General features: G+C 39.9%; 5 protein-coding genes across 5 annotated transcripts; 1 reads left to right on the top strand and 4 right to left on the bottom strand.

The window, feature by feature from the left end:
* Positions 1–3,721: 3,721 nt before the first annotated feature.
* On the bottom strand, positions 3,722–5,807 carry LOC112637815 (vicilin-like seed storage protein At2g18540). The gene is made up of 2 exons (XM_025408384.1): positions 5,277–5,807; positions 3,722–3,880 (listed from the first exon to the last, which is right to left on the bottom strand). The coding sequence occupies exons 1-2, from the start codon at positions 5,805–5,807 to the stop codon at positions 3,722–3,724; spliced, it is 690 nt and encodes a 229-aa protein (XP_025264169.1).
* A 592-nt stretch (positions 5,808–6,399) lies between these two features.
* Positions 6,400–8,376, top strand: LOC105251182 (DNA transposase THAP9). Its single transcript, XM_025408383.1, has 7 exons — positions 6,400–6,464; positions 6,554–6,736; positions 6,811–6,942; positions 7,019–7,162; positions 7,439–7,532; positions 7,643–7,827; positions 7,902–8,376. Exons 1-7 carry the CDS (start codon positions 6,400–6,402, stop codon positions 8,374–8,376), a joined length of 1,278 nt encoding a protein of 425 aa, XP_025264168.1.
* Positions 8,377–16,489: 8,113 nt separating this feature from the next.
* On the bottom strand, positions 16,490–18,340 carry LOC105248290. The gene has a single exon (XM_011253021.2). The coding sequence runs from the start codon at positions 18,338–18,340 to the stop codon at positions 16,490–16,492; it is 1,851 nt and encodes a 616-aa protein (XP_011251323.2).
* An 11-nt stretch (positions 18,341–18,351) lies between these two features.
* Positions 18,352–18,963, bottom strand: LOC112637814. Its single transcript, XM_025408382.1, has one exon. It carries the CDS (start codon positions 18,961–18,963, stop codon positions 18,352–18,354), a length of 612 nt encoding a protein of 203 aa, XP_025264167.1.
* Positions 18,964–19,717: 754 nt separating this feature from the next.
* Positions 19,718–24,871, bottom strand: LOC112637813. Its single transcript, XM_025408381.1, has one exon. The coding sequence runs from the start codon at positions 24,869–24,871 to the stop codon at positions 19,718–19,720; it is 5,154 nt and encodes a 1,717-aa protein (XP_025264166.1).
* Between the last annotated feature and the right edge of the window lie 424 nt (positions 24,872–25,295).

Genomic DNA, 25,295 nt, shown 5'->3' with positions numbered 1-25,295 from the left:
GAATGGCGGACATTTGGATATTTAAAGTACGTCTAATAGATGTTTTCTATATATTCGTGGATATCCATAATGTCCATTGTGGATATCCATTAGATATATAATAGATATTATTTTCTGTGTGGGTAGGTTACTATAGCGTTCCCTTTTATAAAAAAAGATTCTGATATAAAACAAAATAAGAAACATTTGCTTTTCCTGAAAAAAAAGAAAGTTAAAACAAATAAAAATTAATGGATTTTTAAGGATACATGTACACTCAGTTATAGAAATACTTCAACATATGAATTGAAAATTAAACTTTTGAAATTTTACATTCTTGAGTAATATTCTTAAGAAATAATTTTTTTATTATAAAATTATCAATATTATATAATATATATAGTGTATTTTATCGATAATGTAGAAAAAAGAGAAAAATAGTATTAACTTAAATATACATAATATATAAATATATTTAATTTTTAAATATTTATAAAAAATATTCTTGATATACATTTTTCCTTATATTTTCTATACTTTTTTATAGTTTCTACATATGTATGTATATTATAATAGGAATATCTTTTTATTATTTTTTATTATATTTCTTGTCTGAAATATATTGCTAAAATGATACTTTTTTAATATAATATTAAAAATATGTTTTTAATATTTTTAATATTAAAAATATGTTTTTAATATTTTTAATATTAAAAACAAATGCACTTTAATGTAAACAATGCATTAAAATTAATAATTACACATATCTTTTAAATTTCTTCTTGTTGTACTAGACCAATTTGTAGAACTTAAAATCGATTCAAATTAATGTAGAATAATTAATTAATCGTAATCAACATAGACATTTTTTAAATTGTAGTAAAAACAATAACAAAGTACTGTCAAAACTATGAATAAAAAGCAACATTTTTCATTATAATTTGAACTATAACTTCTTTAATTAAATTTCATATGTAATTTTGTATTAAATTTTATATAAAACTTTAATTGAATTCTATATAATTAATAAGAAATGAGAAAAATATACAAAACTGACAATAATACTATTCTGATAATTCATTAATATTATGTGTAAAATACACTATTATAATAATATTATGTGTAAAATACAGTTTCAATGAAGAAAATCTACAAATAATAAGTTTTTATTTAATATATATTATTATTATTCAAACATTGTTTGAAAATTGCATAAATTAACTTGTGTCAAAAGTTGTGTACTTCATCCATTCTTTTTAAATCAGCATACATCAGTCAACAATATGCAAAATTTTTTTAAATTCTATATATTTTTTTTATATTTACTTGTTTTTCAGTAAAATCATTAAAGTATAATTTGGCTACTAAAATTTAAAATATTATATAATAACATCAATTCAGCATATGCAATGACATATGAAGTGCTAATAGAATTTGAATTGATAAATTTTGTATACATTATATATAACTTTGTATCCTCGAGAGGAATCAATATATACTGTACATTATATATAAAAAGGTACTGCTTCTTATTTTAATTATATTAATTTTAAATTAAAATTATTAGAAAACATTTTGATTCTAAATAAGAAGCTGATAAAATTGATATTATGCTCGATACATAGTATCATTGTATTGTATATATACATATAGATATGTTTCTTACCAGTTTTGTCTTATTTATTATTGCATATACATATATTGCATATTTGAGAGCTAAATTACTTATTCCAACCAATTATTTGTACAGTGGCTTCACTATTAAATTGTAAAAAATTTTTTAAATCCAATTTCTTGTTATTCTTTTCAAATAATTTTATTTGAAAAATTAAAGTAATGTAACTTGTCATTTTCCTATAATGTGAAAAATATATTTTTATTTTATTAAAATAAAAACCTGTTGTTTGAGTAAAATTAACGCATTTAAATTAAAAATTATGCATGTGTGAGTGTATGTGAGTATGTGTATGTGTGTGCGAAATGACAATAATTCACAATTTAGTATACATATGAATACATATGTGATACATATGAAATTATGAAGTTCTAATAGAACCTGAATTAATAAATTTTGATATCTTTTTAGTATTAACTTTATATATATATATATATATATATATATATATATATATAAAGCTGTTGCTTATTTTAATTATATTAACTTTGAATTAAAATAATTCAAAAACATTCTGATTCTAAAGCAGAAGCTAAAATTAATATTATGCTAGATATGTACATCAATGTTATTACTTATTATATTTATTTGTGTTAATAAAAGATTAACGTTAAATTACGTTATTTAATAATATTCAATAGATTTGTAGAATTGTATATGTATATGTATAAGTTCTTTTATCTGTTCTGTCTTATTTATTAAATTTGCATATTTGCATTTATGGGCCAAATCAGTTTTCCAAGCAATTATTTGTACAGTATAGCTTCATTGTTACATATAAGAAAAAATTTTAAAAATCTCATTTTTTGTCATTTTTTTTCTTGAAATAATTTTATGTGAAAAGTTAGAGTCACGCAATTATTTACCTATACTTATGTGATATATTTTATTATACTTATGTGAGAGATATATTTCCTATACTTATGTGAGAAATATATTTTATTAAAATAAAAAGCCTGTTGAGTAAAATTATCCCATCTAACAATAAATTAAAAATTGTGTGTATGTGTGTGTATGTGTGTTTGTGCGAAGTAACAATTTATAATTTAGTATGCGATACATATTGTGTTAATAGAACTTAAATTAATAAGTTTTAGTATCTTTTTATTATTTGCATTATATATGTATATAAAACTGCTTATTTTAATTATATTAACTCTGAATTAAAATTATTAGAAATATTCTGATTCTGAAGAAGCTAAAATTGATATGGACATCTAGATATAGACATCCCCAATAAGCAAAATGTAAGCAGTATGTCGACAGACTGGCAACAGATTTGATCAAACCATGTCAGCAGAATGACATCTACTGCGTCCTCATTTTGCTTCTAATCTGCTAGCAGAACCTGCTCACAGAATCGGATATCAGATTGTCGGCAGAAACTGAGCAGGATCTGCTATCAATGCTAACATGACTTGATGTCAGACTGTTAGCAGAAATCGAACAGGATCTGCGCGTGCAATTTGATGTTAGATTGTCCGCAGAAACCGAACAGAATCTGCGGATGCAACCTGATGGCAAATGGACAGTAGAAATTTCACAAGATTTGCACTTTTATTAATATTATATAAATGCAACAAAATTGATTATTACAGGTGCTAAATAACAATATTATCGGCAAGTTAATTAGAATTTTCTTATAGAAAATGACATATATGTAATATGTTATATCATAGTTATATTTCATATAGCGAAGGACTAATTTCAATTCTATTTAATTAAATTAATAATAAAGTAAATGTAACTTGTAAAACTTGAGATGTAATTTATTTAGAATTAAATTCTTGCTTTATGCCTCAAATAGCCAGTGCATGAATAATTTTCCATATATTATATTGATTCCAATCAGTTTAATATTCTGAATTCTGACTCTCATTTGCTTGTATCAGATATCAGAAATTAAAGTGAAAAATTAAAATGATAATTACTATATTTTTAGTCTTTTATTCATATTCGTGACTTTATATATATTTCTGACAGAAATTCAATTACGAGAAAGTACAGCTCACGTAGCGGTAAGTGAAAGAACTATCGAATCATGCAAATCCTGTTCCATTTCTGCCATCAATCTGCTATCAGAGATTGTATGCGCAGATCCTGTTCGATTTTTGCCGACAATCTGTTGTCAAATTGCATCGCACAGATCCTGTTCAATTTCTGCCACCAATCTGCCACTAAGTTATGCCGGCAGAATCTGTTCGATTTTTGCTGCCAATCTGGTAACTGATTATGTTAACAAGCTTTGTTATATTTCTGTTGACATTCTGGCGACATCACATGATATATCAGAACCTGCATCGATTCTGTAATCTTTCTGTCGACAACAATTTCTAACAGATTCCCTGACAAGATCTGCTTTAGCAGACTTGGCTATTGGGGATCAATATTATTATTTACCTTTATTATTTATTGTTATTAGAAGAAGAAGTTTATTGTTTCCCTTTTCAGGCATACAATGGCGCTTTTCAAGGGAGCATTCCCGAACCCTGTACAATACCTGCTCCCCCTATCCCCTCCGACCTGGCCATTGGGCAGCCATTACATTCTAACACCCCTCCCTCCCCTCGGCCACCCCTCACCATTTCACTCTGCCTCACCCCCTGTTAACACCTCTCCTCCTCTAATCCTCCACTTTTCTCCTTGCCATTTCGCCTCATGTCCTCTCCTTCCCTTCTTCCGCTTTGCCCCGCCACGACCTCATTCTTCCTCCTCTCCACCGTACGGGGCTCTTTCCTTTCTCTCTTGCTCCTCTGCCTCTCCCCTAATCCTCACTAGCCTTCTCCTCCTTTGTCTCTCCTTCAGCATTACCTCCAACTTCTTATCTGAAACGAATCTAATCACAAACCCTGACCTTTCCCTCCTCCTCTCTACATATTCCCCCACTCATTCTTCCCTCCCCCTGTCCCCCTATCACAGACCTTACCATCTCTCCCCATCCTCCTTTCCCCTTTCACCTCAATCTCTTCCCCTTTCTACTCCCCCTTTTCCATTTCCTCCCTGATCCTCCCCCTTTCATCTCCTATCCTCCAATTCCTCCTACTCCTCCTTCTCACTCATACCTCTCCTCCGCGTTTTCCTCCTCCGAACCCTCTGACCCCTCCGTCCACCTGTCCTCCTCTGCGTCCCACCGCCAAACCTCCCCGTTCACCCACATCTTCCTGTTCCCTACCACTACCTCGTTCCCCTTTGCCTTCTCTATCCTCGTCCTTTCCACTAGCCTCCACCTAACCTTCCTCTCCTCCATTGTCAAATCTTCGTCTACCCCTATCCCCCAGTCCCTGTTTATCCTCCCACCTCTCTCTAAAATCCCTTCCCTATCCCTCTTCTTTGCCATCCTTACTATTAATACCGTGCCCGCCGTCCCTTTCCTTTCTACTACCTCTCCTACCTCCACCTTCCTTCCTAGTTCCACCTCCATTATTCTCTCCATTATCCTCCTCCTCTCTTCCGCACTACCTCCATCTATCCCTCTCCACACTAAATTCATTCTCTTCTCTCTCCTCCTTCTCCTCTCCTCCTCTCTTTCCTTCTCCTTCCTCTCTGCCTCTCTCCTTTCCCTACTCCTCCTCCTCCTGTCTCTCCTTTCTTCAAATCTTCTCCATGCTTCTTCCATTTTTACCCTGTCCTCTTCTTCCTTCCTCTCTTCTCTCTTCTTCTCTCTCTCCTTCTTCCCATCTTCACTCCTCTCCTTCTTTTTCTCCTCTTTCTCGGCCACCAGCTCCCACCATTCTTTCCTACAACTTTCCTCTTCTGAACTCTCTCCCTCCCACTTCCTCGCCGACTTTCCTACTTGCCACTTCACTCTCCTCTCTTCCGTACTCTCAATCTTCCCTCCCCTCTTGTCATTCCTCCTTCCCCCGTCCTCTTCTGCCTGCACTCTTTCCTCCACTTCATCTTTCTTTCCTCCCTTCCGCTCCAGCCTCCTCCTTTCCTGCTTCCGATCTACCTCCACCTCTTCCTTCCCGTCCGACCTATGCCTCCTGTTCTCTTCCTCTCTGTCCTCCCTGTCATCCTTCGCTCCTCTCTCTTCTTTCCGCGTTCCTGTCTCTTCCTCCTTCTGAAAAATCTGCGCCTCCGTCCTCACCTCCTCATTCCTCTTGTCTCCCTCCCGCTCCACCTTCCTCTCCATTCCTCTCCGCCTCTCCTCCATCTTCTCCGCACTCCTCCTTCCTAACTCCCTCATTCTTCTCTTTCTGTCCGCACTTCTCCATCCTCTCTAACCCACTCACCACTACCTTCATTAGCCCCACCATCTCCTCCATCACCCTCCTTATCTCCCTCAGCTCCTCCACCACACCATCACACCTTCCAGCCATTTTCACCAATCCTTCCTTCTCGCCACACGTGCTATCACCAACAGTCACCATCTTCTTATCGATCTGTCGATTTGTCGATCCTTCCTTCGATACTACCGCCTTTGCGCGCCATCTACTTTCTTTCCTTCTCTCCACCTCGTCCGCCACTCTTCTACCCCAGCGCCCTCTCTAATCTCCACTTCCTTAACTCTGTCCTACCCATAGACTTATACAAATAGACTGCGTATGCAATGCAAAACGCTGGGGGCAACATAGGAGTGGTGGGGATAGCGCTTGTGGGCTTCCGTCTCTTTCTAACCGCATGCTGTCTCTCTCCATCGTGGAAAGTGGTGGGGCTGAAGCAGAAGGGAATACATCAATCTCCTCCAGTCCCTTTTTAGTAAAGTTACATGATGTACATATAGTAAACAACAAAATAAAAACAAAATGGTTTTGTGCTGTTGTATTTGTAAAATAAGTTTTGGTGAAATTGAACATCTTTCGTTTCATAGGCAAGTATACATTTAAATGCTTTTGTAGGTAAACTAATTTATTCTAATTTGAGGTTATGTATTAACATGTCTTGCTTTTGTAATTTTAGTTTGCCATCTAATGAAAGCTCCAAGGTCGAATGGCTTTCAGCTATTAATAAAACTGTAAGTAAGAGCAGCCGAGTTTGCAGCAGGCATTTCAAGTCTACAGATTTCAAGTACAAAATTCAAAATGGCAAAATCTGTAAGAGTTTGACCTCAGATGCTGTTCCATCATTAATGTTGAATACAAGGTAAAAATGTATTGAATAATCTTTTGTACTCAAAGCAGTTATCCATGTCTGACTAATATTAATTCCATGTATAGCAGTGAGGCAGAAAATATTGAACCAACTACACCAGATACATTAGATAGTAGTAGTAATATATTATGTGAAAATTTATTACTTGCTACTTCTTCAACTGATCTTCAAAATAACCAAGAATGTTTCCAAAGTTGGTACGTACTTTTTTTTGAAAAATCTTTTGAATGTTTGAAGATCATACTATTTTGTAATATATTTATATCATTGCAGCCAAAACATCTGTGATAAAGAGTCGCATAATGAAGACTCGCAAACAGATAATGAAGTAATAACTTTAGAATCAAGATCAAAGAATCCCATTGACAGCTCAACAGCTGCTCTCTCTCCAAATGCTAATCCTGTATCATTAAAAAGGTAAAACTTTATTAATTTTTTTTATATTTATATGTACACCAATATTATTTGTAGTAATGCAATGTCTAAAGAAAAATTGTTATTTAAAGTTTTACGTATTATTTGCAGAAGAAACAGTAATTCAGAGTTTAAGCATATCCCAAAGCGTCCTAGACACATTAGATATATTGGAGATGTGACTAGGGATGATTTTACTTCAGATCAAGCTTTTCTAGTCGTTGAAAAATATTACAAAGAAACAAAAAATAAACTGAAATTAAAAGATAAAAACATTAGTCGTTTCAAGAAAAAAGTCAGCACTTTCGAAGATCTTTTGGATCACTTAAAAGAAGTTGGACTTATTTCTAAAGAAGGACTTGATGCTGTAAAAGTAAGATTGTAATTTTTTTTCCTTTATTTAGGATTTTTACAAAATAAAAATAAAAATTTATCAATTGTTTTGTTATTACATAATCTTCGTTTTTCTTTTTTTGTTTTCAGTTACATTCCTCACCCGCTCTTCCTGAAATAATGAAAAACATTCTTTCTACCAAAAAATATAACTCCTACTCACCAGCACTAAAAGACTTTGCTTGTTCCTTATTATTTTATTCAAGTGCAGCATACAAATTCGTAAGGGATCAATTTTTAGAAGCTTTGCCTTGTCCTCAAACGGTTAGAAGATGGTTTGGGAATATTCATCTTGGTCCTGGCATTAGTAAAAATGTACTAATAAGCTTGAAAAACATGATCGAAGCAGTTTAAATGGGAAAGAGTTGCAATTTGGACTCCAATTGGATGAAATGTCAGTAAAAAAGCTCATTGAATTGAAACATAATGTATGGTATGGATTAGTTGACATTGGAGGTCTGGGAAAAAACAATTCTGAAGAAGCTTCTTATGTTTTGGTGGCTATGCTCGTGTGTCTAAATGGACACTTTAAAACTCCAGTAGCGTATTATTTTATAAAAAGTCTTTGTGGCCAGGCAAGATCAAATATGCTACAGGAAATCCTGTTAACACTCCATGAAAATGGAATAAGTGACGTTCGTTCTGTCACTTTCGATGGTGCATCAAGTAATTTGAGTATGGTTTCTGAACTTGGCGCTAATACTACGGACATCGATCAAAAATGTTCATTTGAACACCCAACGACGGTAAATATTCGGAAAATGGTACACCTCACCGATTTCATCGCTCTTTGGATATGTTGTAGAGGAAGTTATTCTGAGTAAACCTCCGCAAAAATCAAGTGGGGGACGACATTGGTTTAGGAGATATAACAAGTTGAAGTTTCAAAATTTTAATGCTTCTTGCCGCAATATCTCACCATTATACGACTCTATTCAAAAATGTAAACATGTTTACGTTCTCAAAAGCACATGTTTGCGTTACAAAGTACACGCCCAGACTGCACACCCCCCCACCCCACCCCCACCTCCCACCCCCCCGTTGCGAACCCATGTGAAATCTTCCTTTGCATGGAGTTTGCAACGGGGGGGGTGGGGGGGGGTGTGCAGTCTGGGCGTGTACTTGTAGGGGTGAACCTTGCTTCGCGTGAAAAGTACAATTATAGACCTCGCTTCGTACCGAAAGCAGGGGATGGTAAAGGTGGACCTCGCTTAGTACCGAAAGCAGAGGATGATAGAAGTGAATTTTGCAAATGTATAACACCGATATCACACAAAACTAAACATGTTTACATTTTTAAATAGAGTCGTATAATGGTGAGATATTGCGGCAACAAGCATTAAAATTTTGAAACTTTAACTTGTTATATCTCCTAAACCAATGTCGTCCCCCACTTGATTTTTGCAGAGATTTACTCAGAATAATTTTCTCCACAACATATCCAAAGAGCAATAAAATCGATGAGGTGTACCATTTTCCGAATAATTACCCCAACGACAAATGAACCAGTTATTGTCATACCCGATGCATGCCATATGATAAAATTAGTTCGAAATACATTAGCTAAATACGACTTCATTGATAGTGACAAGAAAACAATTACTTGGCGTTTTATTGTAAAATTAGTGAATTTTCAAGAGCAAGAAGGTACGCATCCAGGTACAAAAATTAGGCGAAGGCACATTGACTTTTACGGCGAAAAAATGAAGGTCAAATTAGCAGTGCAAACTTTAAGTACGCGAGTATCTGACGCTTTAAGATACTTAGAAATGAAATCACTCGATTTTAGTGAAGCAAGTGTAACCGCTTTATTTTGCAAAAATTTTAATGATGCTTTTGATATTCTCAACTCAAGATGTAGGTTTGGAAAAACTGAGTTGAAAAATGGCATATCCAAATTAAATCTTGAACAATTAGAAAAACACATTGATTACTTAGTTGATTACATCAAATATTTAAAAGTAAATGAAAATGGCAAAATCAAAGACGTACTGGCAAGTAGTCGTCGAATTGGATTTTGGGGAATAATTACTGGGCTAAAAAACGTATTAAATCTTTCAAGATATTTATTTCAATATAAGCTTATGGATTATTTGTTAACATACAAATTGTCACAGGACCATCTGGAGACATTTTTTTCATGTATTAGAAAAATGGGAGGGTTTAATAACAACCCGACTTGTTATCAATTTCAAGCATCTTATAAAAAACTAGTCAGTCATGTAAATACTATAGAGGTTTCTGAAGGCAATTGTAGCGCACAGGACGGCACAGCAATAATTAGAACGAAAAATTTTAAAAGTTTGAATGCTCGTGAATCGGAAAATATTATGGTTGATATTGATCATGATTATGTAGGTAGTAATGGTTGGTCTTGGACTGATTACCATTACGATGTCGTCACTTACATTGCTGGTTATATCGTGTATAGTATTAAAAAAACATTGCATTGTCAGATGTGTCTTGATTGCTTAGAGACACAAGAAACTTCCTGTGATTTAATAAATATAAAAAATAGGCAAAGAGAAGATACACCAAAGAGTGGCTTAGTATTTCCTAGTCAAGATGTAGTAAGTATTTGCAAAGTTGCTGAAAAAATCGTAAGAATGACGCCAAACCTTTTTAGTTATAGAAACATTGTTGATATTATGGTGTTGCGTGCCAGGTGATTAGTGTTACCTATGAATATTTTTTCAAATTTACATATCTATGTTGAAAAGGATATTTTATTTAGTCACAAAGCACAATTGGTTGATAATATTTTAAAAAAATATTTTACTGTTAAGTTACATCACGAAGCTAGCTCTGCTCAACAGAAAGTTAAACGCGTAAGGACTTTTCATCACAGGCTAGTCATATACAAAAATCAATAAAATTTGTTTCATTAGTAATATTTGTTTATGTTCAATTCTTTTTTTGATGCTTTTTAGAATTTCGTAACTCTGTTGTATACAGAGCTAAGATTTACCAAAATGATGCATAATTCACATTCTATACAATAAAAAGTTCAATTCTATTCACTCTCGTTTTATTATTTTTCCCTCTTAAAATAATTTGTTTTCTTTAATTTTACTGTATTTCATCCTGGAAAATGTTTTTTGTAGAAATTAATGTGCATAATTTTTGTAAGCTAACAAATTGTTATTGAATTTTATTTGCAATTACAATAAATGTCTTTTAATGTCTATAAATATTTATCAAGTCCAAAATTTTTTTATGTATTTTATTATGCTCATACTATCGCATTTAAATAATATTAAATATTACCAAAATTCTATTCAATGTGCTTTATATAAATTGTATGCAATTTTTTGGTACGTAGCAAAATGTTTGTTCACATTTTTTGATTAAAAATCTTATTATTAAAGTTAAAAAATATATTTATATAAAATATACAGTTACTGTACCGTGAGTGTATAAAGTATTTTGATAGAATTACTAAAAACTATTTTGATTATATTAGTAGAAACTTAATTATTTAATTAATAAAAATTACGCAAATCTGATTCGACTTCACAACGAAAATGCTGTTTACAACGTAATTCAAATCATTTTATTTTTACAGAATAATAACAATCAAAATAAAAATAATAATAAAACTAATAATAATTATTACAATTATTACAAAAAAAATGTACCTGGGATTCGAACCCGGATTACATGGATGCGAGTGAACACCTTAGTCGACTAGGCTACGATGTTCATCATTAATAGATATATGAAACTTATATTTAAGGTGTATTCGGGAGGGGGGACTTATGTTCAAGAGTTTAGGTTGGGTTGATTTACATACAGAATATCATTCTAGATTATCTGTATATCAGATCTAATTTTATTCAATTAAAATCGCAAGATAAGAATGGAAAGGGTTTTTAGAAAATTGGCTCTGGGAGGAGGGAGGACATTACTTTCATAGCGTGAGTAGAGCCTAGGCCCGGGGCGCGGTGGAGGGTTTGTCCGCCCCACCACTTTCCACGATGGAGAGAGACAGCATGCGGTTAGAAAGAGACGGAAGCCCACAAGCGCTATCCCCACCACTCCTATGTTGCCCCCAGCGCTTTGCATTGCATGCGCAGTCTATTTGTATAAGTCTATGGTCCTACCGTACCATTTCCTCCCACCTACCGCACTCGCCCCTCATCCTCCTGTCTTTCCCCCTCTCCACACTCTTCCTTACTCAGCACTTTCTTCTCACATTTTCCAACTCCTTCGTTCTTCTCCTCCACCCTTTTCCCGTCACTGCCTCCATGCTCTCTTGATCTCTCCTCTCTCCCTCCTCCAACTCTCACGCTTCAGTTACTCCTCCATCCTCCACTCTCTCCACTTTCACTCCACTACTCTTTTCCGGCCTGTCTCTCCTCCAACCCAACATGGCCGCGCCCCTTATTTATTGTTATTATTTATTATATTTATTTTTATCTATTATATATATTTTTGTTATAATAAACAATAAAAGATTAATATTAAATTATTTATTAATATTTAATACATTTATAGTAATTGTATATATATATATATATATATATATTTTATTACCTGTTCTGTCTTATTTATTAATGGCCAAATCACTTATTCCAAGCAATTATTTGCATACCGTGGCTTCATCGTTGCAAGAAAAAATTAAAGATAACCTATTTCTTGTCAGTGATCATTCTTTTCGAAATAATTTTATTGAAAATTTAAAATCACGTAACCTGCTATTTTCCTATATATACGAGTATGTGAGAAAGATATTTTATTAAAATAAAAAGCCTGTTAAGTAAAATTAATGTATTTAAATTAAAAATTGTGGGTGTGCATGTGTGCATGTGTGTATGTGTACGGAATAATTAAAAATAACCTGATTTGCTATTACGTCCGTTCTCATAAGAGGTCGACAATGGCACAGTATATTTTTTTTTTCATTTTTTATGGCCGTAATTGATCTGAACAACGATCAATATACTCAAGGCCAACAACTGATTTAAATTTTGTCTACGGCTAAAGTCCTCATAAGAAGTTAAACTCAAAAATTCTTGTTCGAAGGACACACACGTAAAACATGTCCGCACCGGTTCAAGGCCGGTAACGGTCTCACGGTACAGTATATACAGTAGTGCCGATTCTCTGTCGGCATCTTTGAGTGACTGATCTGAAATTGTATATTTCAAATAAATCACCCAGTATAGTGTATGTCCCAATGTCAGATGTCTCGTCCTGTATAGTGTATGTATAATAGGTTAGAAAAAGAGATAAAGAGAGAGCAAGCGAAACAGAAGGTCACTGCCGTGATTGGTTCCCTACCAAATCCGCGCATGTGCAGTTCATTTTTACCCATGCTGAAATTACCAAAGTTGCGCTACTATATATACTGTGACAACGGACTGACGAATGTCAACAAATAACGAATGGTGACATCCTAGCTTCCTTTTCGCGACGCTCAGCATCATGATATCTTTCTTTAATATATAATGAGCAACAAAGATAAAATGCTTTCAGCGCGTCCAAAGGAAACGCAAAGAAATTGACCAATCACAGTACGTAGTAATAATTTCGCTTGCCTTACGATGCACTATGATTGATCGTGTATAGTCAAAGATTATGATTAAAGATTAAAACATTTTTATATACAAATGCCTTAAAAATGTTCTATGTCCACGATACAGAACTTAGTCCGAGTTCTCGGTTTAAGAAATGCGTAACTAATAAAGCTTGATTTATGCAGACCGTAACTGGTAATTTATGCCGTAAACTATAAGAAATTAACCAATTATAGTCGATTATTCTTCTCATCCTTAATTTTGATTAGTCAATTTCTTACAGTTTACGATACTTACCAGTTACGATCTGCATAAATCAGGCTTAAGATTACTGCTTTTCCATAAAAATTGCAAGTTGATTGATTAAACATTTTTGGGATCAAGAAAGTTCTAATATTCATGAACACTGAGTCTCTAAAAAAGTTAAATGTTTAATTGATATCGATACTTGAAACTCGAATATCTCGAAGTATTGAAAGTTGAAACCTCTTTTTGCGATGCTAATTGTCTATGCAGATTCATGTTGTTAAACTGTTAAACTGTCAAACAAATTTAAATAGATTTGAACACAAATTTATTTTAACAATTTATAGAAAATAATAGATGTAAAATATAAAAAAAAGGAAGAAAGAAAAAAAAGAAAACGATAGAGAACAAAGCAGATAAAGAAGAAGAAGCGAATAAAAAGAAGTATGCATAAATGTGTAAATAAATTTTAATATTATATGTAAATATGTAAATAATTTTTAAATATTCTGCTATTTATAATTGTTATGTTCGTATATATAGCAAAAAAATTAGGAGATCACTTTAAAACTTATAAATTTTATCGACATTTAAAAAATTATATTTCAGCTTCGGGAGGTCGTACAACGGTGTTTCAAAGCGCATTTTAAAGGGTCTCTTTAGTGTCAACTTTAAGGTGTGTAAGGTCGCATTGCGCGCCTCATCGAATTGTATCACGTCTGAGGTCCAAAGTAAGACCATAAAAAAAATTCCAAAAATTTCATGATTTTATAATCATACACGGAGAAAGCAGAAATGGGATAAAATATGCCATTACATTGGCTTTAAAGTGAGCATCTTCCCCTTTAAAATGCGACCACGTAATACAATTCGATCAGACGAGCAATGCGACCTCACACGCTTTAAAGTTGATACTTCACTTTTTAAAATGCGCTTTGGAATACCGTCCTACGACCTCCTGAAGTTGAGATATAGCTTTCCAAAAATCAACAAAATTTACAAGCTTTAAAGTGATTCCCTAATTTTTTGCGTAGTATATATACAATATTAATCTATTTAAGAGTATAAAATAATAATTGCAGAAAAATTGACAAGAAAAAGAATTGTGTAGTGAGAGAAAGAGAGACAAACAGAGATAGAGAAAGAGAAAGAGAAGAAGCACGCGCGCGTATATTCTTATTATTATGATTTTTATTATATGTATTAATTTCATAAATTTTTATTTAAAGAATAAATGGAGAAGGAAAGTTAAAGAAAAATAAAAAAGAAGAAAAAGAGGAGAGAAAATTAAGATAAATATAGATAAATATACATATAAATTAAGATAAATATAAAGAAGAAAGAAGGAAAAAAAAGAAAAAAATAAAAAAGGTAAAAAGAGAAGAGAGGAGAAAAAAGAAAAAGATAAAGAAAGAATCAACATAGAGACAAAAAAATAAAAAAGGAAAAAAAGGAAGAAGTGTTGCATAGAAGGTATATATGTAATATACATATTTTCACATTTTTAATAAAAAAACTTTATATTTGTTTGAGGGGGCTTGTGCCGTAGCGTATGTGTACGCCTATTTTCTTTTCCTGGGAATATATTCTGAAGAATAGTACACCCGAATGTTACAGTACTCGATATTTATTCATAACTCTGCACAGCATACAAAACATGACTGACTTGTACAAAGGAACACACACACTAGTACTACTAAACGAACGCCTGAGGCGCTCAAGGCGTGAGGCAAACGAGGCGCGCGAAGCGCATGACGGGCACGCGACGTACACGAGAAGGACATGTGAAGGATACGTGATGTGCAGGAGCGCAAGCTCAGTGTCGCCAAGGAGTACTCGCAGCTCGCGCATGCTCAAGAACGCAAAAAAAACGCAAAAAGAAACACTGATATAAAAGAAACATGCGTAGCGTGTACAAACCGCCGCCTTTGAAAGCCTTCGCTTTCAATGTAACGACATATAGAAAGGTTTGTTTTATATATATAACGCAATACAAAATTTGCAGATAATGTAATTGGCATGAGAGAATAACTTATAACTAAAATTGTAAGCTTGAAACTAATTATAATAACTTCAAGCTAAATACGCACGCGGAATAAAATATAAAAAATTAAAATTAGAATTAAATCTCAAATGAAAGAGAACACAAACGTGTTATAGGGCGCTTATAGATGCCTTTAGCTGTGCGTACGGTGACGGTTCGAATAAGATTGTCATCACCGGGATGTACCTCTATTATTTTAACAAGAGACCAGGTTAACGGCGAGTTATTATCCTCTTTTAGGAGGACCATCTGTCCGACGTGCATTGGTTTCCCTTTAATTATCCATTTATTTCGTTGTTGACAGTGATGTAGATAATCACGAGTCCATCTTTGCCAAAAATGTTGCCGTATTTGTTCGACATGTTGCCAGCGTGACAAGCGATTTATTGGCAGTTTTTCTATCGATGGTTCAGGATATGAAGTTAACGGACTTCCTATCAAAAAATGTCCTGGAGTTAATAATGTGAGATCTGATGGATCAGAGGACATAGGTGTAAGTGGTCGAGAATTTAAAATTGCTTCAACTTGGATGAGCAGAGTTTCTAATTCTTCATATCTTAAATGGGCTTCCTTGGTTACTCGAATGAGATGACGCTTGGCTCCCTTAACAGCAGCTTCCCAAAGCCCACCATGATGAGGTGCTCTAGGCGGTATGCAATGCCAATTGATCCCTTTGATAGCCATATAATCGCTAATTTGTTGTTGATCCCTTTGCTCGTTAAACAATGCCGCCAATTCACTTAACTCTCGTTTGGCACCTATGAAATTTAGGCCATTATCAGAGTAAATGTCCGAAGGGTATCCTCTTCTGGAAATAAAACGCTTTAAAACATTGAGAAAAGCTTCAGTGGATAAGTCAACCGCTAATTCAATGTGAACAGCCGTTGTTGCAAAACAAACGAAAATTGCCATGTAACATTTCAATAGTTTAGCTGTCTTTCTTGATCCGTCTTTATAATAAAAAGGACCAGCGTAATCTACTCCACATTTTTCGAAAACTCGTTTAGGAACTGTGATTCTGTCCCTGGGAAGATTTCCCATGAGCGTTGAAGACGTTTTTGGAGAACTTCGAAAACAAGTGATACACTTGCGTGTAATTTGTCGTACTACATCTCTGGCAGAGACAAGTCAGTAGCTTTGACGAACAGCAGACAAAGTGGCTTGCGGGCCTGCATGAAAATGTCTTTCATGCTCGTGAATTATAATGAGACGTGAAAATGAATGATGTCCTGGCAGTAATGCTGGATATTTGGCAGTGTATGGAAGGTAAGATAGCTTGAGCCGACCTCCGACTCGTAAAACTCCAGATTCGTCTACAAATGGATTTAGACGTATAATGGGACTACTCTTGCTCAGATCTTGTTGTTTTATGAGTAGTTCCAATTCCTTGGGAAAGTGTAATCTCTGGACCAATTTCACCAAAACTTGAGTAGCATGATTTATCTCATCGGGCGAAACACTGTTATCCGCACCAGGTTGTAGTGGATAACTTCTCGAAGGTTTGATCTTCTTCATTAAGTTGTTAAAAAATCGAAAGATGTACGCTACCACGCGAGTCAGCTTCAAGAATTTTGAGTATCGTTCAAATATGTCGAAAGGTTGTTTCGTTGCGATCATGGTGATGGCAGTAGCCTTATATTCAGGAATCTCCTGTTTGTTTATGACAAAAGGAAATTGAGGCCAGCTCCCTTTGTCGAGATTTAGCCATGTAGGCCCTGACCACCAAAGTTGCGATTGAAGTAGCGATGTTGGAGTCACACCCCTTGAATAAAGATCTGCTGGATTGTCTTGACTGCTGACATGATGCCAGTGATGTGGAGTAGTTAATTGCTGGATCTCACCAACGCGATTAGCAACAAAAGTAGTCCAAGTTCGACTACATGATTGTAGCCAAGCTAATACTATAGTAGAGTCGGTCCATAAGTAAACCGAATCTATTTTGACAGTCAGGCATTTCAGTACCTTGTCGATGAGTTGTGCCAATAATAGCGCTGCGCATAATTCAAGCCGTGGAATAGATAAAGCCTTCAAGGGCGCTACTCGACCTTTCGAACAAAGTAATCTAGTAGAGTGTTTTTCATTGGCATCAGTGACACGCACATACACACATGCTCCATAAGCAATCTCGCTAGCATCCGCGAAACCATGTATTTCTAGCTTGACATAGTCATCCAATGCAATGACTCTTCGTGGTATAAATATATTTCTTAACATTGGTAACTCAGCTTCATAACGTTTCCATTTAGTATTCACATCTAAGGGCAAAGATTCATCCCAGTCAATCTTGAGGCGCCAAAGATCTTGCATAATGATTTTAGCGATGACTGTAGTAGGTCCAAGTAGCCCTAGAGGGTCAAAGATTAATGCAATTCTTGACAATATAGCTCTTTTAGATGGTGTCGACAATGGCGGCAAAGATGCGATATTTGAGAATTTGAAATGGTCTGCCTTACAGTTCCAAACGAGACCTAATGTCCGCGTCTCGTCTTTTTTATCGCACGATAAAACAAATTCCTTTTGAGAATCTAGAAATTGATTGTCTCGAAGGGAGGGTTCATTAGAGGCCCACTTTCGCAATTTAAATCCTCCTTCTATTAGTAATTTAGACGTCTCTGACTTAATAACTAACGCTTCTTGTAATGTGTTTGCACCAGTTACCAAATCGTCCACGTAAAAATCCCTTAAAGCGACTTTGGATCCTTTTGGGTATGCGATGGCATTGTCTTCGGCGAGTTTCCTAAGACATCGAATGGCTAAAAATGATGCGGCAGCGGTGCCATATGTAAGAGTGAGAAGCTCAAAAGTTCGAATTGGTTCGTTCATAGAGTCACGCCACAAAATGCGTTGAAGAGAGGTTTGATTGGGATCTACCAAAACTTGTCTGTACATTTTGGTGACGTCGGCAGTTAAGGCGCACTTGAAAGTGCGAAATCTTGTTAATATTGAGAATAGATCGTCCTGAATCGTAGGACCAACCATCATTGTATCATTTAATGAAATTCCGCTTGAAGATTTGCAGGAACCATCAAAACAACTCTCAATTTAGTCGTGGTGCTCGTCTCTTTGTATACCGCGTGATGTGGTAAATAATAATTCTTGTGGGTTGATTTCAAATGAGAAGTAACTTCACGCATGTGGCCAAGCTGTAGATACTCTTGGATGAATAGCTTATATTCCACATGTAATTTCGGTGATTTTTTAAGACGGTTCTCAAGAGCCTTAAAACGTTTTGTGGCTATTTCTTGGGAATCTTCAAGATTCACTAATTTATCTACTTTGATTGGTAGCTGAACTATGAATCGCCCTTCGTTATTACGCCTTACGGTATCCTGAAATAGACGTTCGCAGGCTTGTTCTTCTGGCGTAACGGACGTAGATGACCCTAAATGATCAATTTCCCAAAAGCGGCTGAGCGCACGATTTAGATCTGTTGTTACAGCTAAACAATTAGAAGCTGAAGAGCTCGAGCTTGAAATATTGCTCGGAGTCGGACCAGATATAATCCATCCTAAAAGAGTTTTTTGTAGAATTGGCTGAGTTCTGGAAGATTTAATCTGACCTGCGCAAATAAGTTTCCAAAATAACTCCACACCAATCAACATATCGATATTAGACGGTATGTTAAAATTAGGATCGGCTAACTTTATGTGTTTAAGTATCGCTATGTCTTGTTTGGGTACAAGTGCTTGAGGCAATTGCTGAGTAATCTGTGGCAAAATTATACATTCTACCTGATAGAGTTTATGCGAGATTGACGCGGGAGGCAAGCGCGAAACCGAAGGATAAAAATCCGCGAGGAGAGAAAACGAAGAGAAATTAATTCGACGATAAATCTAAGTCTTTTAACAATAATAGTCAGTTTATTATAACAATTATAACACTAATTATAATACACAGTCTTAAATTAATTACGCGAAAGCGATTTCAGAATCCGCGAGCAACGGAGACGACTGATTCAATCCGCGAGCAACGGAAGAACGTTTTTTCTCGTGATCGAAAAATAAGTGAGTGCGTCGAGTACCTTTAAGCCAAGAAGCGCCGTGTTCCGCGAGCGCGTCAATTTATAGCGGAGCCCTTCTCGAAAGATCCCGATTTTTCGTGAACTAATATAAATGTTCAAAACGAACGGTTAAGAATTTATTTATTTTCCTTGGATCTTTCGAGAAGGGCAAGCGCTGTTTTTAAATTGCGCTGACAAAGCGATGTCGCGCTAACGGCTGCCAGGGGCGCCGAATGATCGCTCGGACCCTCGCTCCTTTTAGCGAGGGCGTTTTGAACATTTCCGCCCGCCTCGCCAAGAGCGTTTGGCGAAAAGAATGGCTAGCGGAGGATATGCAGCTCGTCGGGAGCTCCGAACTACTGCGATGGAGGCTCGTGATCTCCATGACCGTTGATGGGGAGCACGACGAGCTTCACGACGGGTCGTACCAACTCGGAGGCTGCGGTGCGCAATGTCACTACGCGAACTTGACCATCCTCTCCGGGGTGGATTTTCGCGATACGCGCGAGTGGCCATTTCGTGGGTGGTGTGAGTTCGTTCCGGATGAGGCAAAGTCGGCCGACCTTGAAGCCCGTCTCTTCGCGCAACCACTTAGGACGGTGAGTAATGGAGTGGAGGTACTCCTTCGACCATCGTTCCCAAAAATGGTCTCTCATTTTTTGCAGGAGCTGCCAGCGAGATAAGCGGGACGTTGGTTCATCCAGCAAGGACGGCTCGGGCACTGCAGTCAGGGCGGCTCCCACCAGAAAGTGTCCAGGCGTCAGCGCAGCCAAGTCCTCAGGGTCGTCCGAGAGTGCCTGCAGCGGCCGCGAATTAAGGCACGCTTCTACCTGAGTGAGGAAGGTACTCATCTCCTCGAACGTCAGCTTGGCGTCGCCAATCACTCGTCGGAGATGGTGTTTGAGCGACTTGACTGCGGCTTCCCAAATGCCTCCGAAGTGCGGCGCTGAGGGAGGATTGAACCTCCACTCGATCCTCTCGGAGGCGAGGCTGTCGATGATCCGGTGGTTTTCTGGCGTGCCCGCGGTGAAGAGGGCTGTCAGCTGGGAATCGGCTCCCACGAAGGTTGTCCCGCAGTCGCTTCGAAGGCTGCGACAGATGCCTCGGCGGGAGACGAACCGCCTGAGGGCCGCAAGGAAGGCCTCGGCCGTGTAGTCGGAGACTACTTCGAGGTGTACGGCTCTGGAAGCAAGGCAGACGAAGACCGCTACGAAGGCCTTGTAGGAGCGGTGTCCGCGCCCCTTGGTTGTGCGAAGTTGAATCGGCCCGGCATAATCGACCCCAGTGTGAAGGAAGGGCCTCGCTGGTACCACGCGCTCCCGTGGAAGATCGCTCATCAGCTGTTGTGGTGTCGGCGCCCGCCATCGCACGCAAGGGAGACATCGCAGGATAGCCTCCTTGACCAGTGCTCGACCCCGTGGAATCCAATAATGTTGGCGGATTAATGAGAGAGTGAGCTGTGTTCCGCCGTGCAACGCTCGTTTATGGCAGTCGTCCACAATTAGCCGAGTGAGGTGCGAGCCCTTCGGCAGGAGGACGGGGTGACGCTCGTCATAGGCTAGGATGGAGTGCTTGAGTCGACCCCCGACTCGCAGGAGACCCTCGGTACCTAAAAAGGGACTAAAGCGAGCAAGTGAGTTTGATTTACTTAAGGCAAGGCCCTGACTTATTAATTTTAACTCGGCCCTGAATTTTTCAGATTGTACTCGCCGGATCCAACAAACTCGAGCTCTCTCTATCTCCTCTGCGGACAAAGTACTGGGGAAGCGCTGTTGAGTGCCAGTGGACCGATCCTCTCTTACTCTCAGCCACCGCCGACACCAGGCTGTCACGCGTAGGAGCCTCTTCAGGGAGGAGAACCGCACCAGCTCGGCGGCCTCGCTCATCGGCGCTGCTGTGGCTTTGACATGGACTCGTGTGCGCTTCTCCGGCAGGTGCTCTTCGGGGATGTGGCCGACGGCGGTCGGCCATGCGGTGGCGTCTAAGCGTAGCCAAGGCGGACCTTGCCACCACAGAGGATGGCTCTGCAGTTCCTTGGGAGAGAGACCTCGGGAAGCGCAGTCCGCTGGGTTGTCCTGGCCTGGAACGTGATGCCACGCAGCCTGCGGAGTGGTCCTCTGAATCTCTGAGACGCGGTTCGCGACGTAGGTTTGCCACCTGGATGGGTGGCCGCGGATCCAGCCCAGCGCGACGGTGGAGTCCGTCCATAGGTGAAGCGGCGCAGTCAGGTCGAGGATTGTCAAGGCGTGTTTGGCTAGTCGGCAGAGAAGGACGGCGGCGCTTAACTCCAAACGAGGTAAGGACACCTGTTTGAGCGGTGTGACCTTTGTTTTCGCGGTGATTAGGCGGACAATCCACGAGTCGTTTGACCATGTTTTTAGGTACACGACGGCGGAATATGCTCGTTCTGAGGCGTCGGAGAAGCCATGGACCTCGACGCGGGTGCAAGAAGGACCCAGATTAATCCAGCGAGGTACTCGGATTTGCTCGAGTACTGGTATCTGGGCGTGAAAGGTGACCCAGGCTGACGCGGAGGCGTCGTCGAGCGGAGCGTCCCACTCAAGTCCTTGAAGCCAAGTCGATTGGAAGGCAATCTTGGCGCGGACCACGACCGGTGCTAGCCAGCCGAGAGGGTCGAATAGCTGCGCCACCAGAGACAGTACAGACCTCTTGGTGACGGATGGCAGTGCGATGTGCCGGGTGGCGAAAGAGAAATCGTCCGTGGCGGGGTGCCACTGCAGTCCTAAGGTGGAGTGAGCCTCGTGTGGTCGCCAGTCACGGGTCTCGCGCTGCAACTGGTGCTCCGGCGGGATATCCCAGATCACCGCTGAGTCGCTGGCTGACCACTTCCGGAGAGGGAAGCCGCCCGCCATGCAGATACTGGACAGCTGTTTGCACATCTCCTGGGTCTCCGCCATCGTCGCTGCTCCGGTTAAGATGTCGTCCATGTAGACATCTCGCAGGAGAACGGCCGCTCCTAGAGGGTACTGCTTACCCTCGTCCTCAGCTAATTGCCTGAGAGCGCGCATCGCTAGAAACGGAGCACACGCTAGGCCGTAGGTCACTGTGCTCAGCTGGTACTCGGCAGGGCTGTCTTGCGGGGAATCCCGCCACAGGATCCTTTGCAGATCCCTGTCATCCGGGTGTACCAAGATCTGTCGGAACATCTTTTCGACGTCGGTGGCTAGACCGAAGCGGTGCCGTCGCCAACGGAGTAGCACGTCGGCGAGCGGAGGCAACAAGTTCGGACCCACCATCAAGTGATCGTTGAGGGTTCTTTTCGAAGTAGTTGGCGTGGAGCCGTTAAAAACTACGCGCAGCTTCGTGGTGACACTGTTCTTCCGCAGCACGCCGTGATGCGGCAAGTAATGCACCGGTCTGCGCGACGTAGCGTCCGGAGTCACGCGAGACATATGACGCAGGTCCTCATACTGCCGCATGAAGTCGGCATAGAGGGCTCGAAAAGGAGGATCCCGAGCGAAACGTCTCTCCATGCTGAAGAGAACTCGTAAAGCCGTGGAGCGCGTCACCGAGAAGTCTGGCAGCGGGGCAACGACCGGCAGACGTACGACGTACCGACCGTCCGCGGACCGCGAATGTGTCTGGCGGAAGAAGTTCTCGCACTGTTGATCCGCGGGTGAGAGAGCTACCGCGGCGTCGGGTAGCTCTTCTTGCTGCCAGAACCTTTGTACGAGAGCGCCTAGGTCTTCCTCGACCAGGCAGTGATGTGCTGACGCATGGCGCGATGTGGACGTCGTACCGACGGCCCCAGACAATATCCAGCCCAGCGCCGTCTTTTGTGCCACAGGTTCCCGTGATTTCCCTCGTCGAAGTCCAGCCTGGAGGATCATGGCGTAGACGTCTGCTCCTAGAAGGATGTCTATGGGATCCGTCGCCAAGAAGTCCGGATCGGCGAGCTCCAGCCCATGGACGTGCGTCCACGCCCGACGATTGGCCTTGATTCCGCCTTCATAAAGTGTGAGCCGGGGGAAAACCAAGGCGGCCACGCTTATTAAAGGCCCGTCGCGCAGGGAGCGGATCTGAAGAGTGACTTGACCGCGGGCGAGGCCCGTCTGCTTGCCGCCGATTCCATACACGGCGACGGAGGTAGGAGACCGACCTAGGCGAAGACGTTGGGCCAAAGCTTCGGAAACTAGCGAGGACTCCGAGCCCTGGTCAACTAGTGCGCGTGCAGTGTGAGCGCGGCCGAACCGGTCCAGGACGCGAACGCGCGCGGTAGCGAGGAGAACTGTCGTCGTCGCCTCGACTTTGTGTTGCGCTAAGTGTGACGTCTTAGCGCTCTCGCCGGACGGACATGCCTCGTGGAGGGTCGTGTGGTGACGCGCGCGACACGACGAACAAGTCTTTTGAGAAGAACACTCGCTTACCTTGTGCCTTCCTAGGCAGTTCAGGCACAAGTCGTTCGCCTCGACGTGACGCTTCCTTTCCTCCGCCGTCTTGCTCTGGTAAAGGTCACAGAACATAATATAGTGATCCTGACCGCATAGGGAGCAGCGACCTCGCTTACTGTCCTGCTTACGCGTGTGAAGAGTGCGAGTCTTCTGTGTCGGACTTGGATGCGGTTTAGAAGAAATGGCTTCGACCTTGACAGGCTGCAACGATTCTAAAGTGTGCAGCCGACGATCCAAGAAGAGCTGGAGTTTGTCGTACGAGGGTGGATCGTTGGAATCACTAATGAAATTCTCCCACTCGCGGCGAGATCGAGGATCAAGCAGGTCAACGACGAGGTGCACGAAAAGATCTTCACCCTTCGTGATCGGGCGCCCAATGCTCTCCAGTGATCCTACCGTGCTCTTCACGCTGTGGCAAAGTTTGCGCAGTTCCACCACGGACTCGCTCTTCAGCTTCTGGAGTGACGTAAACTGGGAGATGTAACTGCGCACCAGGAGCCGCTTGTTCTCATAGTAAGCAACGAGAACATCCCATGCGCGTTCGAAATTCTCGGTTGTCGTGGGCAGGCTTCGAATCAATAATTCTGCTTCTCCTTTCAGGCATGTCTTCAGGTAGTGGAGCTTCTCGACTGAGGACGTGAGAGTGTCCCTTCCGATTAGCGATTGGAAGAGATCACGGAAGGCTGGCCAATCCTCGTACTTCCCGGAGAAATGAGGCAGCTGGATCCTCGGAAGAGTCGTGCGGGGTGCTTGTGAGGACGGCTCTGACCCTCTCGTGCCAGCTTCCTTCTCTTCCGTCTTGAGGTTACGCAGGAGGTCCAACAGCAGACCCTTATTGGCGAGGTAGGCCTCTTCAGCCAGAGCAGGTATGTCGAGTCTTATGTACTCTGAATCGGCCACTTGGTCGAGATAATTCAAGAGCTCATCGTTGTGCGCGTCGAACTTCGTCCAGTACCTTTCCAAGGACTGCAATCGCGCCTCCACTGCGCCCACCGTGATCTTGGCAGCGCCCAGCTTCATCAGGTTCTCGTGAGTACGGGCAATTTTGCCGTAGAGATCCGTTGCAGCGGTGATTGTCAACTCGGCCTTGCGACTCATGATGACTGAATTTCAGGTGACTGGTGTTCGGAGCACAGAGAACCACAACACTTCGCACTCACTCCGCGTTGTAGAAAAACCGGTCACTAAATATCCGGCTCGAAGGACCAGCAAATGATAGAGTTTATGCGAGATTGACGCGGGAGGCAAGCGCGAAACCGAAGGATAAAAATCCGCGAGGAGAGAAAACGAAGAGAAATTAATTCGACGATAAATCTAAGTCTTTTAACAATAATAGTCAGTTTATTATAACAATTATAACACTAATTATAATACACAGTCTTAAATTAATTACGCGAAAGCGATTTCAGAATCCGCGAGCAACGGAGACGACTGATTCAATCCGCGAGCAACGGAAGAACGTTTTTTCTCGTGATCGAAAAATAAGTGAGTGCGTCGAGTACCTTTAAGCCAAGAAGCGCCG

This window comes from Camponotus floridanus, unplaced genomic scaffold (genome assembly GCF_003227725.1).
Source record: "Camponotus floridanus strain SB8 unplaced genomic scaffold, Cflo_v7.5 scaffold205, whole genome shotgun sequence".
In the NCBI taxonomy this organism is placed as follows: Eukaryota; Metazoa; Arthropoda; class Insecta; order Hymenoptera; family Formicidae; genus Camponotus; species Camponotus floridanus.
The sequence above is the reverse complement of the archived record's forward strand: the minus strand, read 5'-3'. Positions and strand labels throughout refer to the sequence as shown.

Excerpts from the sequence above, each read along its gene's own strand:
- LOC112637815 (XM_025408384.1), bottom strand. The coding sequence starts at position 5,807 with ATGGAGGAGAGGCGGAGAGGAATGGAGAGGAAGGTGGAGCGGGAGGGA. Across the intron at positions 3,881-5,276 it reads GGAAGGAAGAAGAGGACAGG|TTACCAGATTGGCAGCAAAA; the intron begins GTAAAAATGGAA and ends TAACATAATCAG.
- LOC105251182 (XM_025408383.1), top strand. The coding sequence starts at position 6,400 with ATGGTTTTGTGCTGTTGTATTTGTAAAATAAGTTTTGGTGAAATTGAA. Across the intron at positions 6,943-7,018 it reads CAAGAATGTTTCCAAAGTTG|CCAAAACATCTGTGATAAAG; the intron begins GTACGTACTTTT and ends ATATCATTGCAG. Across the intron at positions 7,163-7,438 it reads AATCCTGTATCATTAAAAAG|TCGTTTCAAGAAAAAAGTCA; the intron begins GTAAAACTTTAT and ends TAAAAACATTAG.
- LOC105248290 (XM_011253021.2), bottom strand. The coding sequence starts at position 18,340 with ATGGTTGGTCCTACGATTCAGGACGATCTATTCTCAATATTAACAAGA.
- LOC112637814 (XM_025408382.1), bottom strand. The coding sequence starts at position 18,963 with ATGTTGATTGGTGTGGAGTTATTTTGGAAACTTATTTGCGCAGGTCAG.
- LOC112637813 (XM_025408381.1), bottom strand. The coding sequence starts at position 24,871 with ATGAGTCGCAAGGCCGAGTTGACAATCACCGCTGCAACGGATCTCTAC.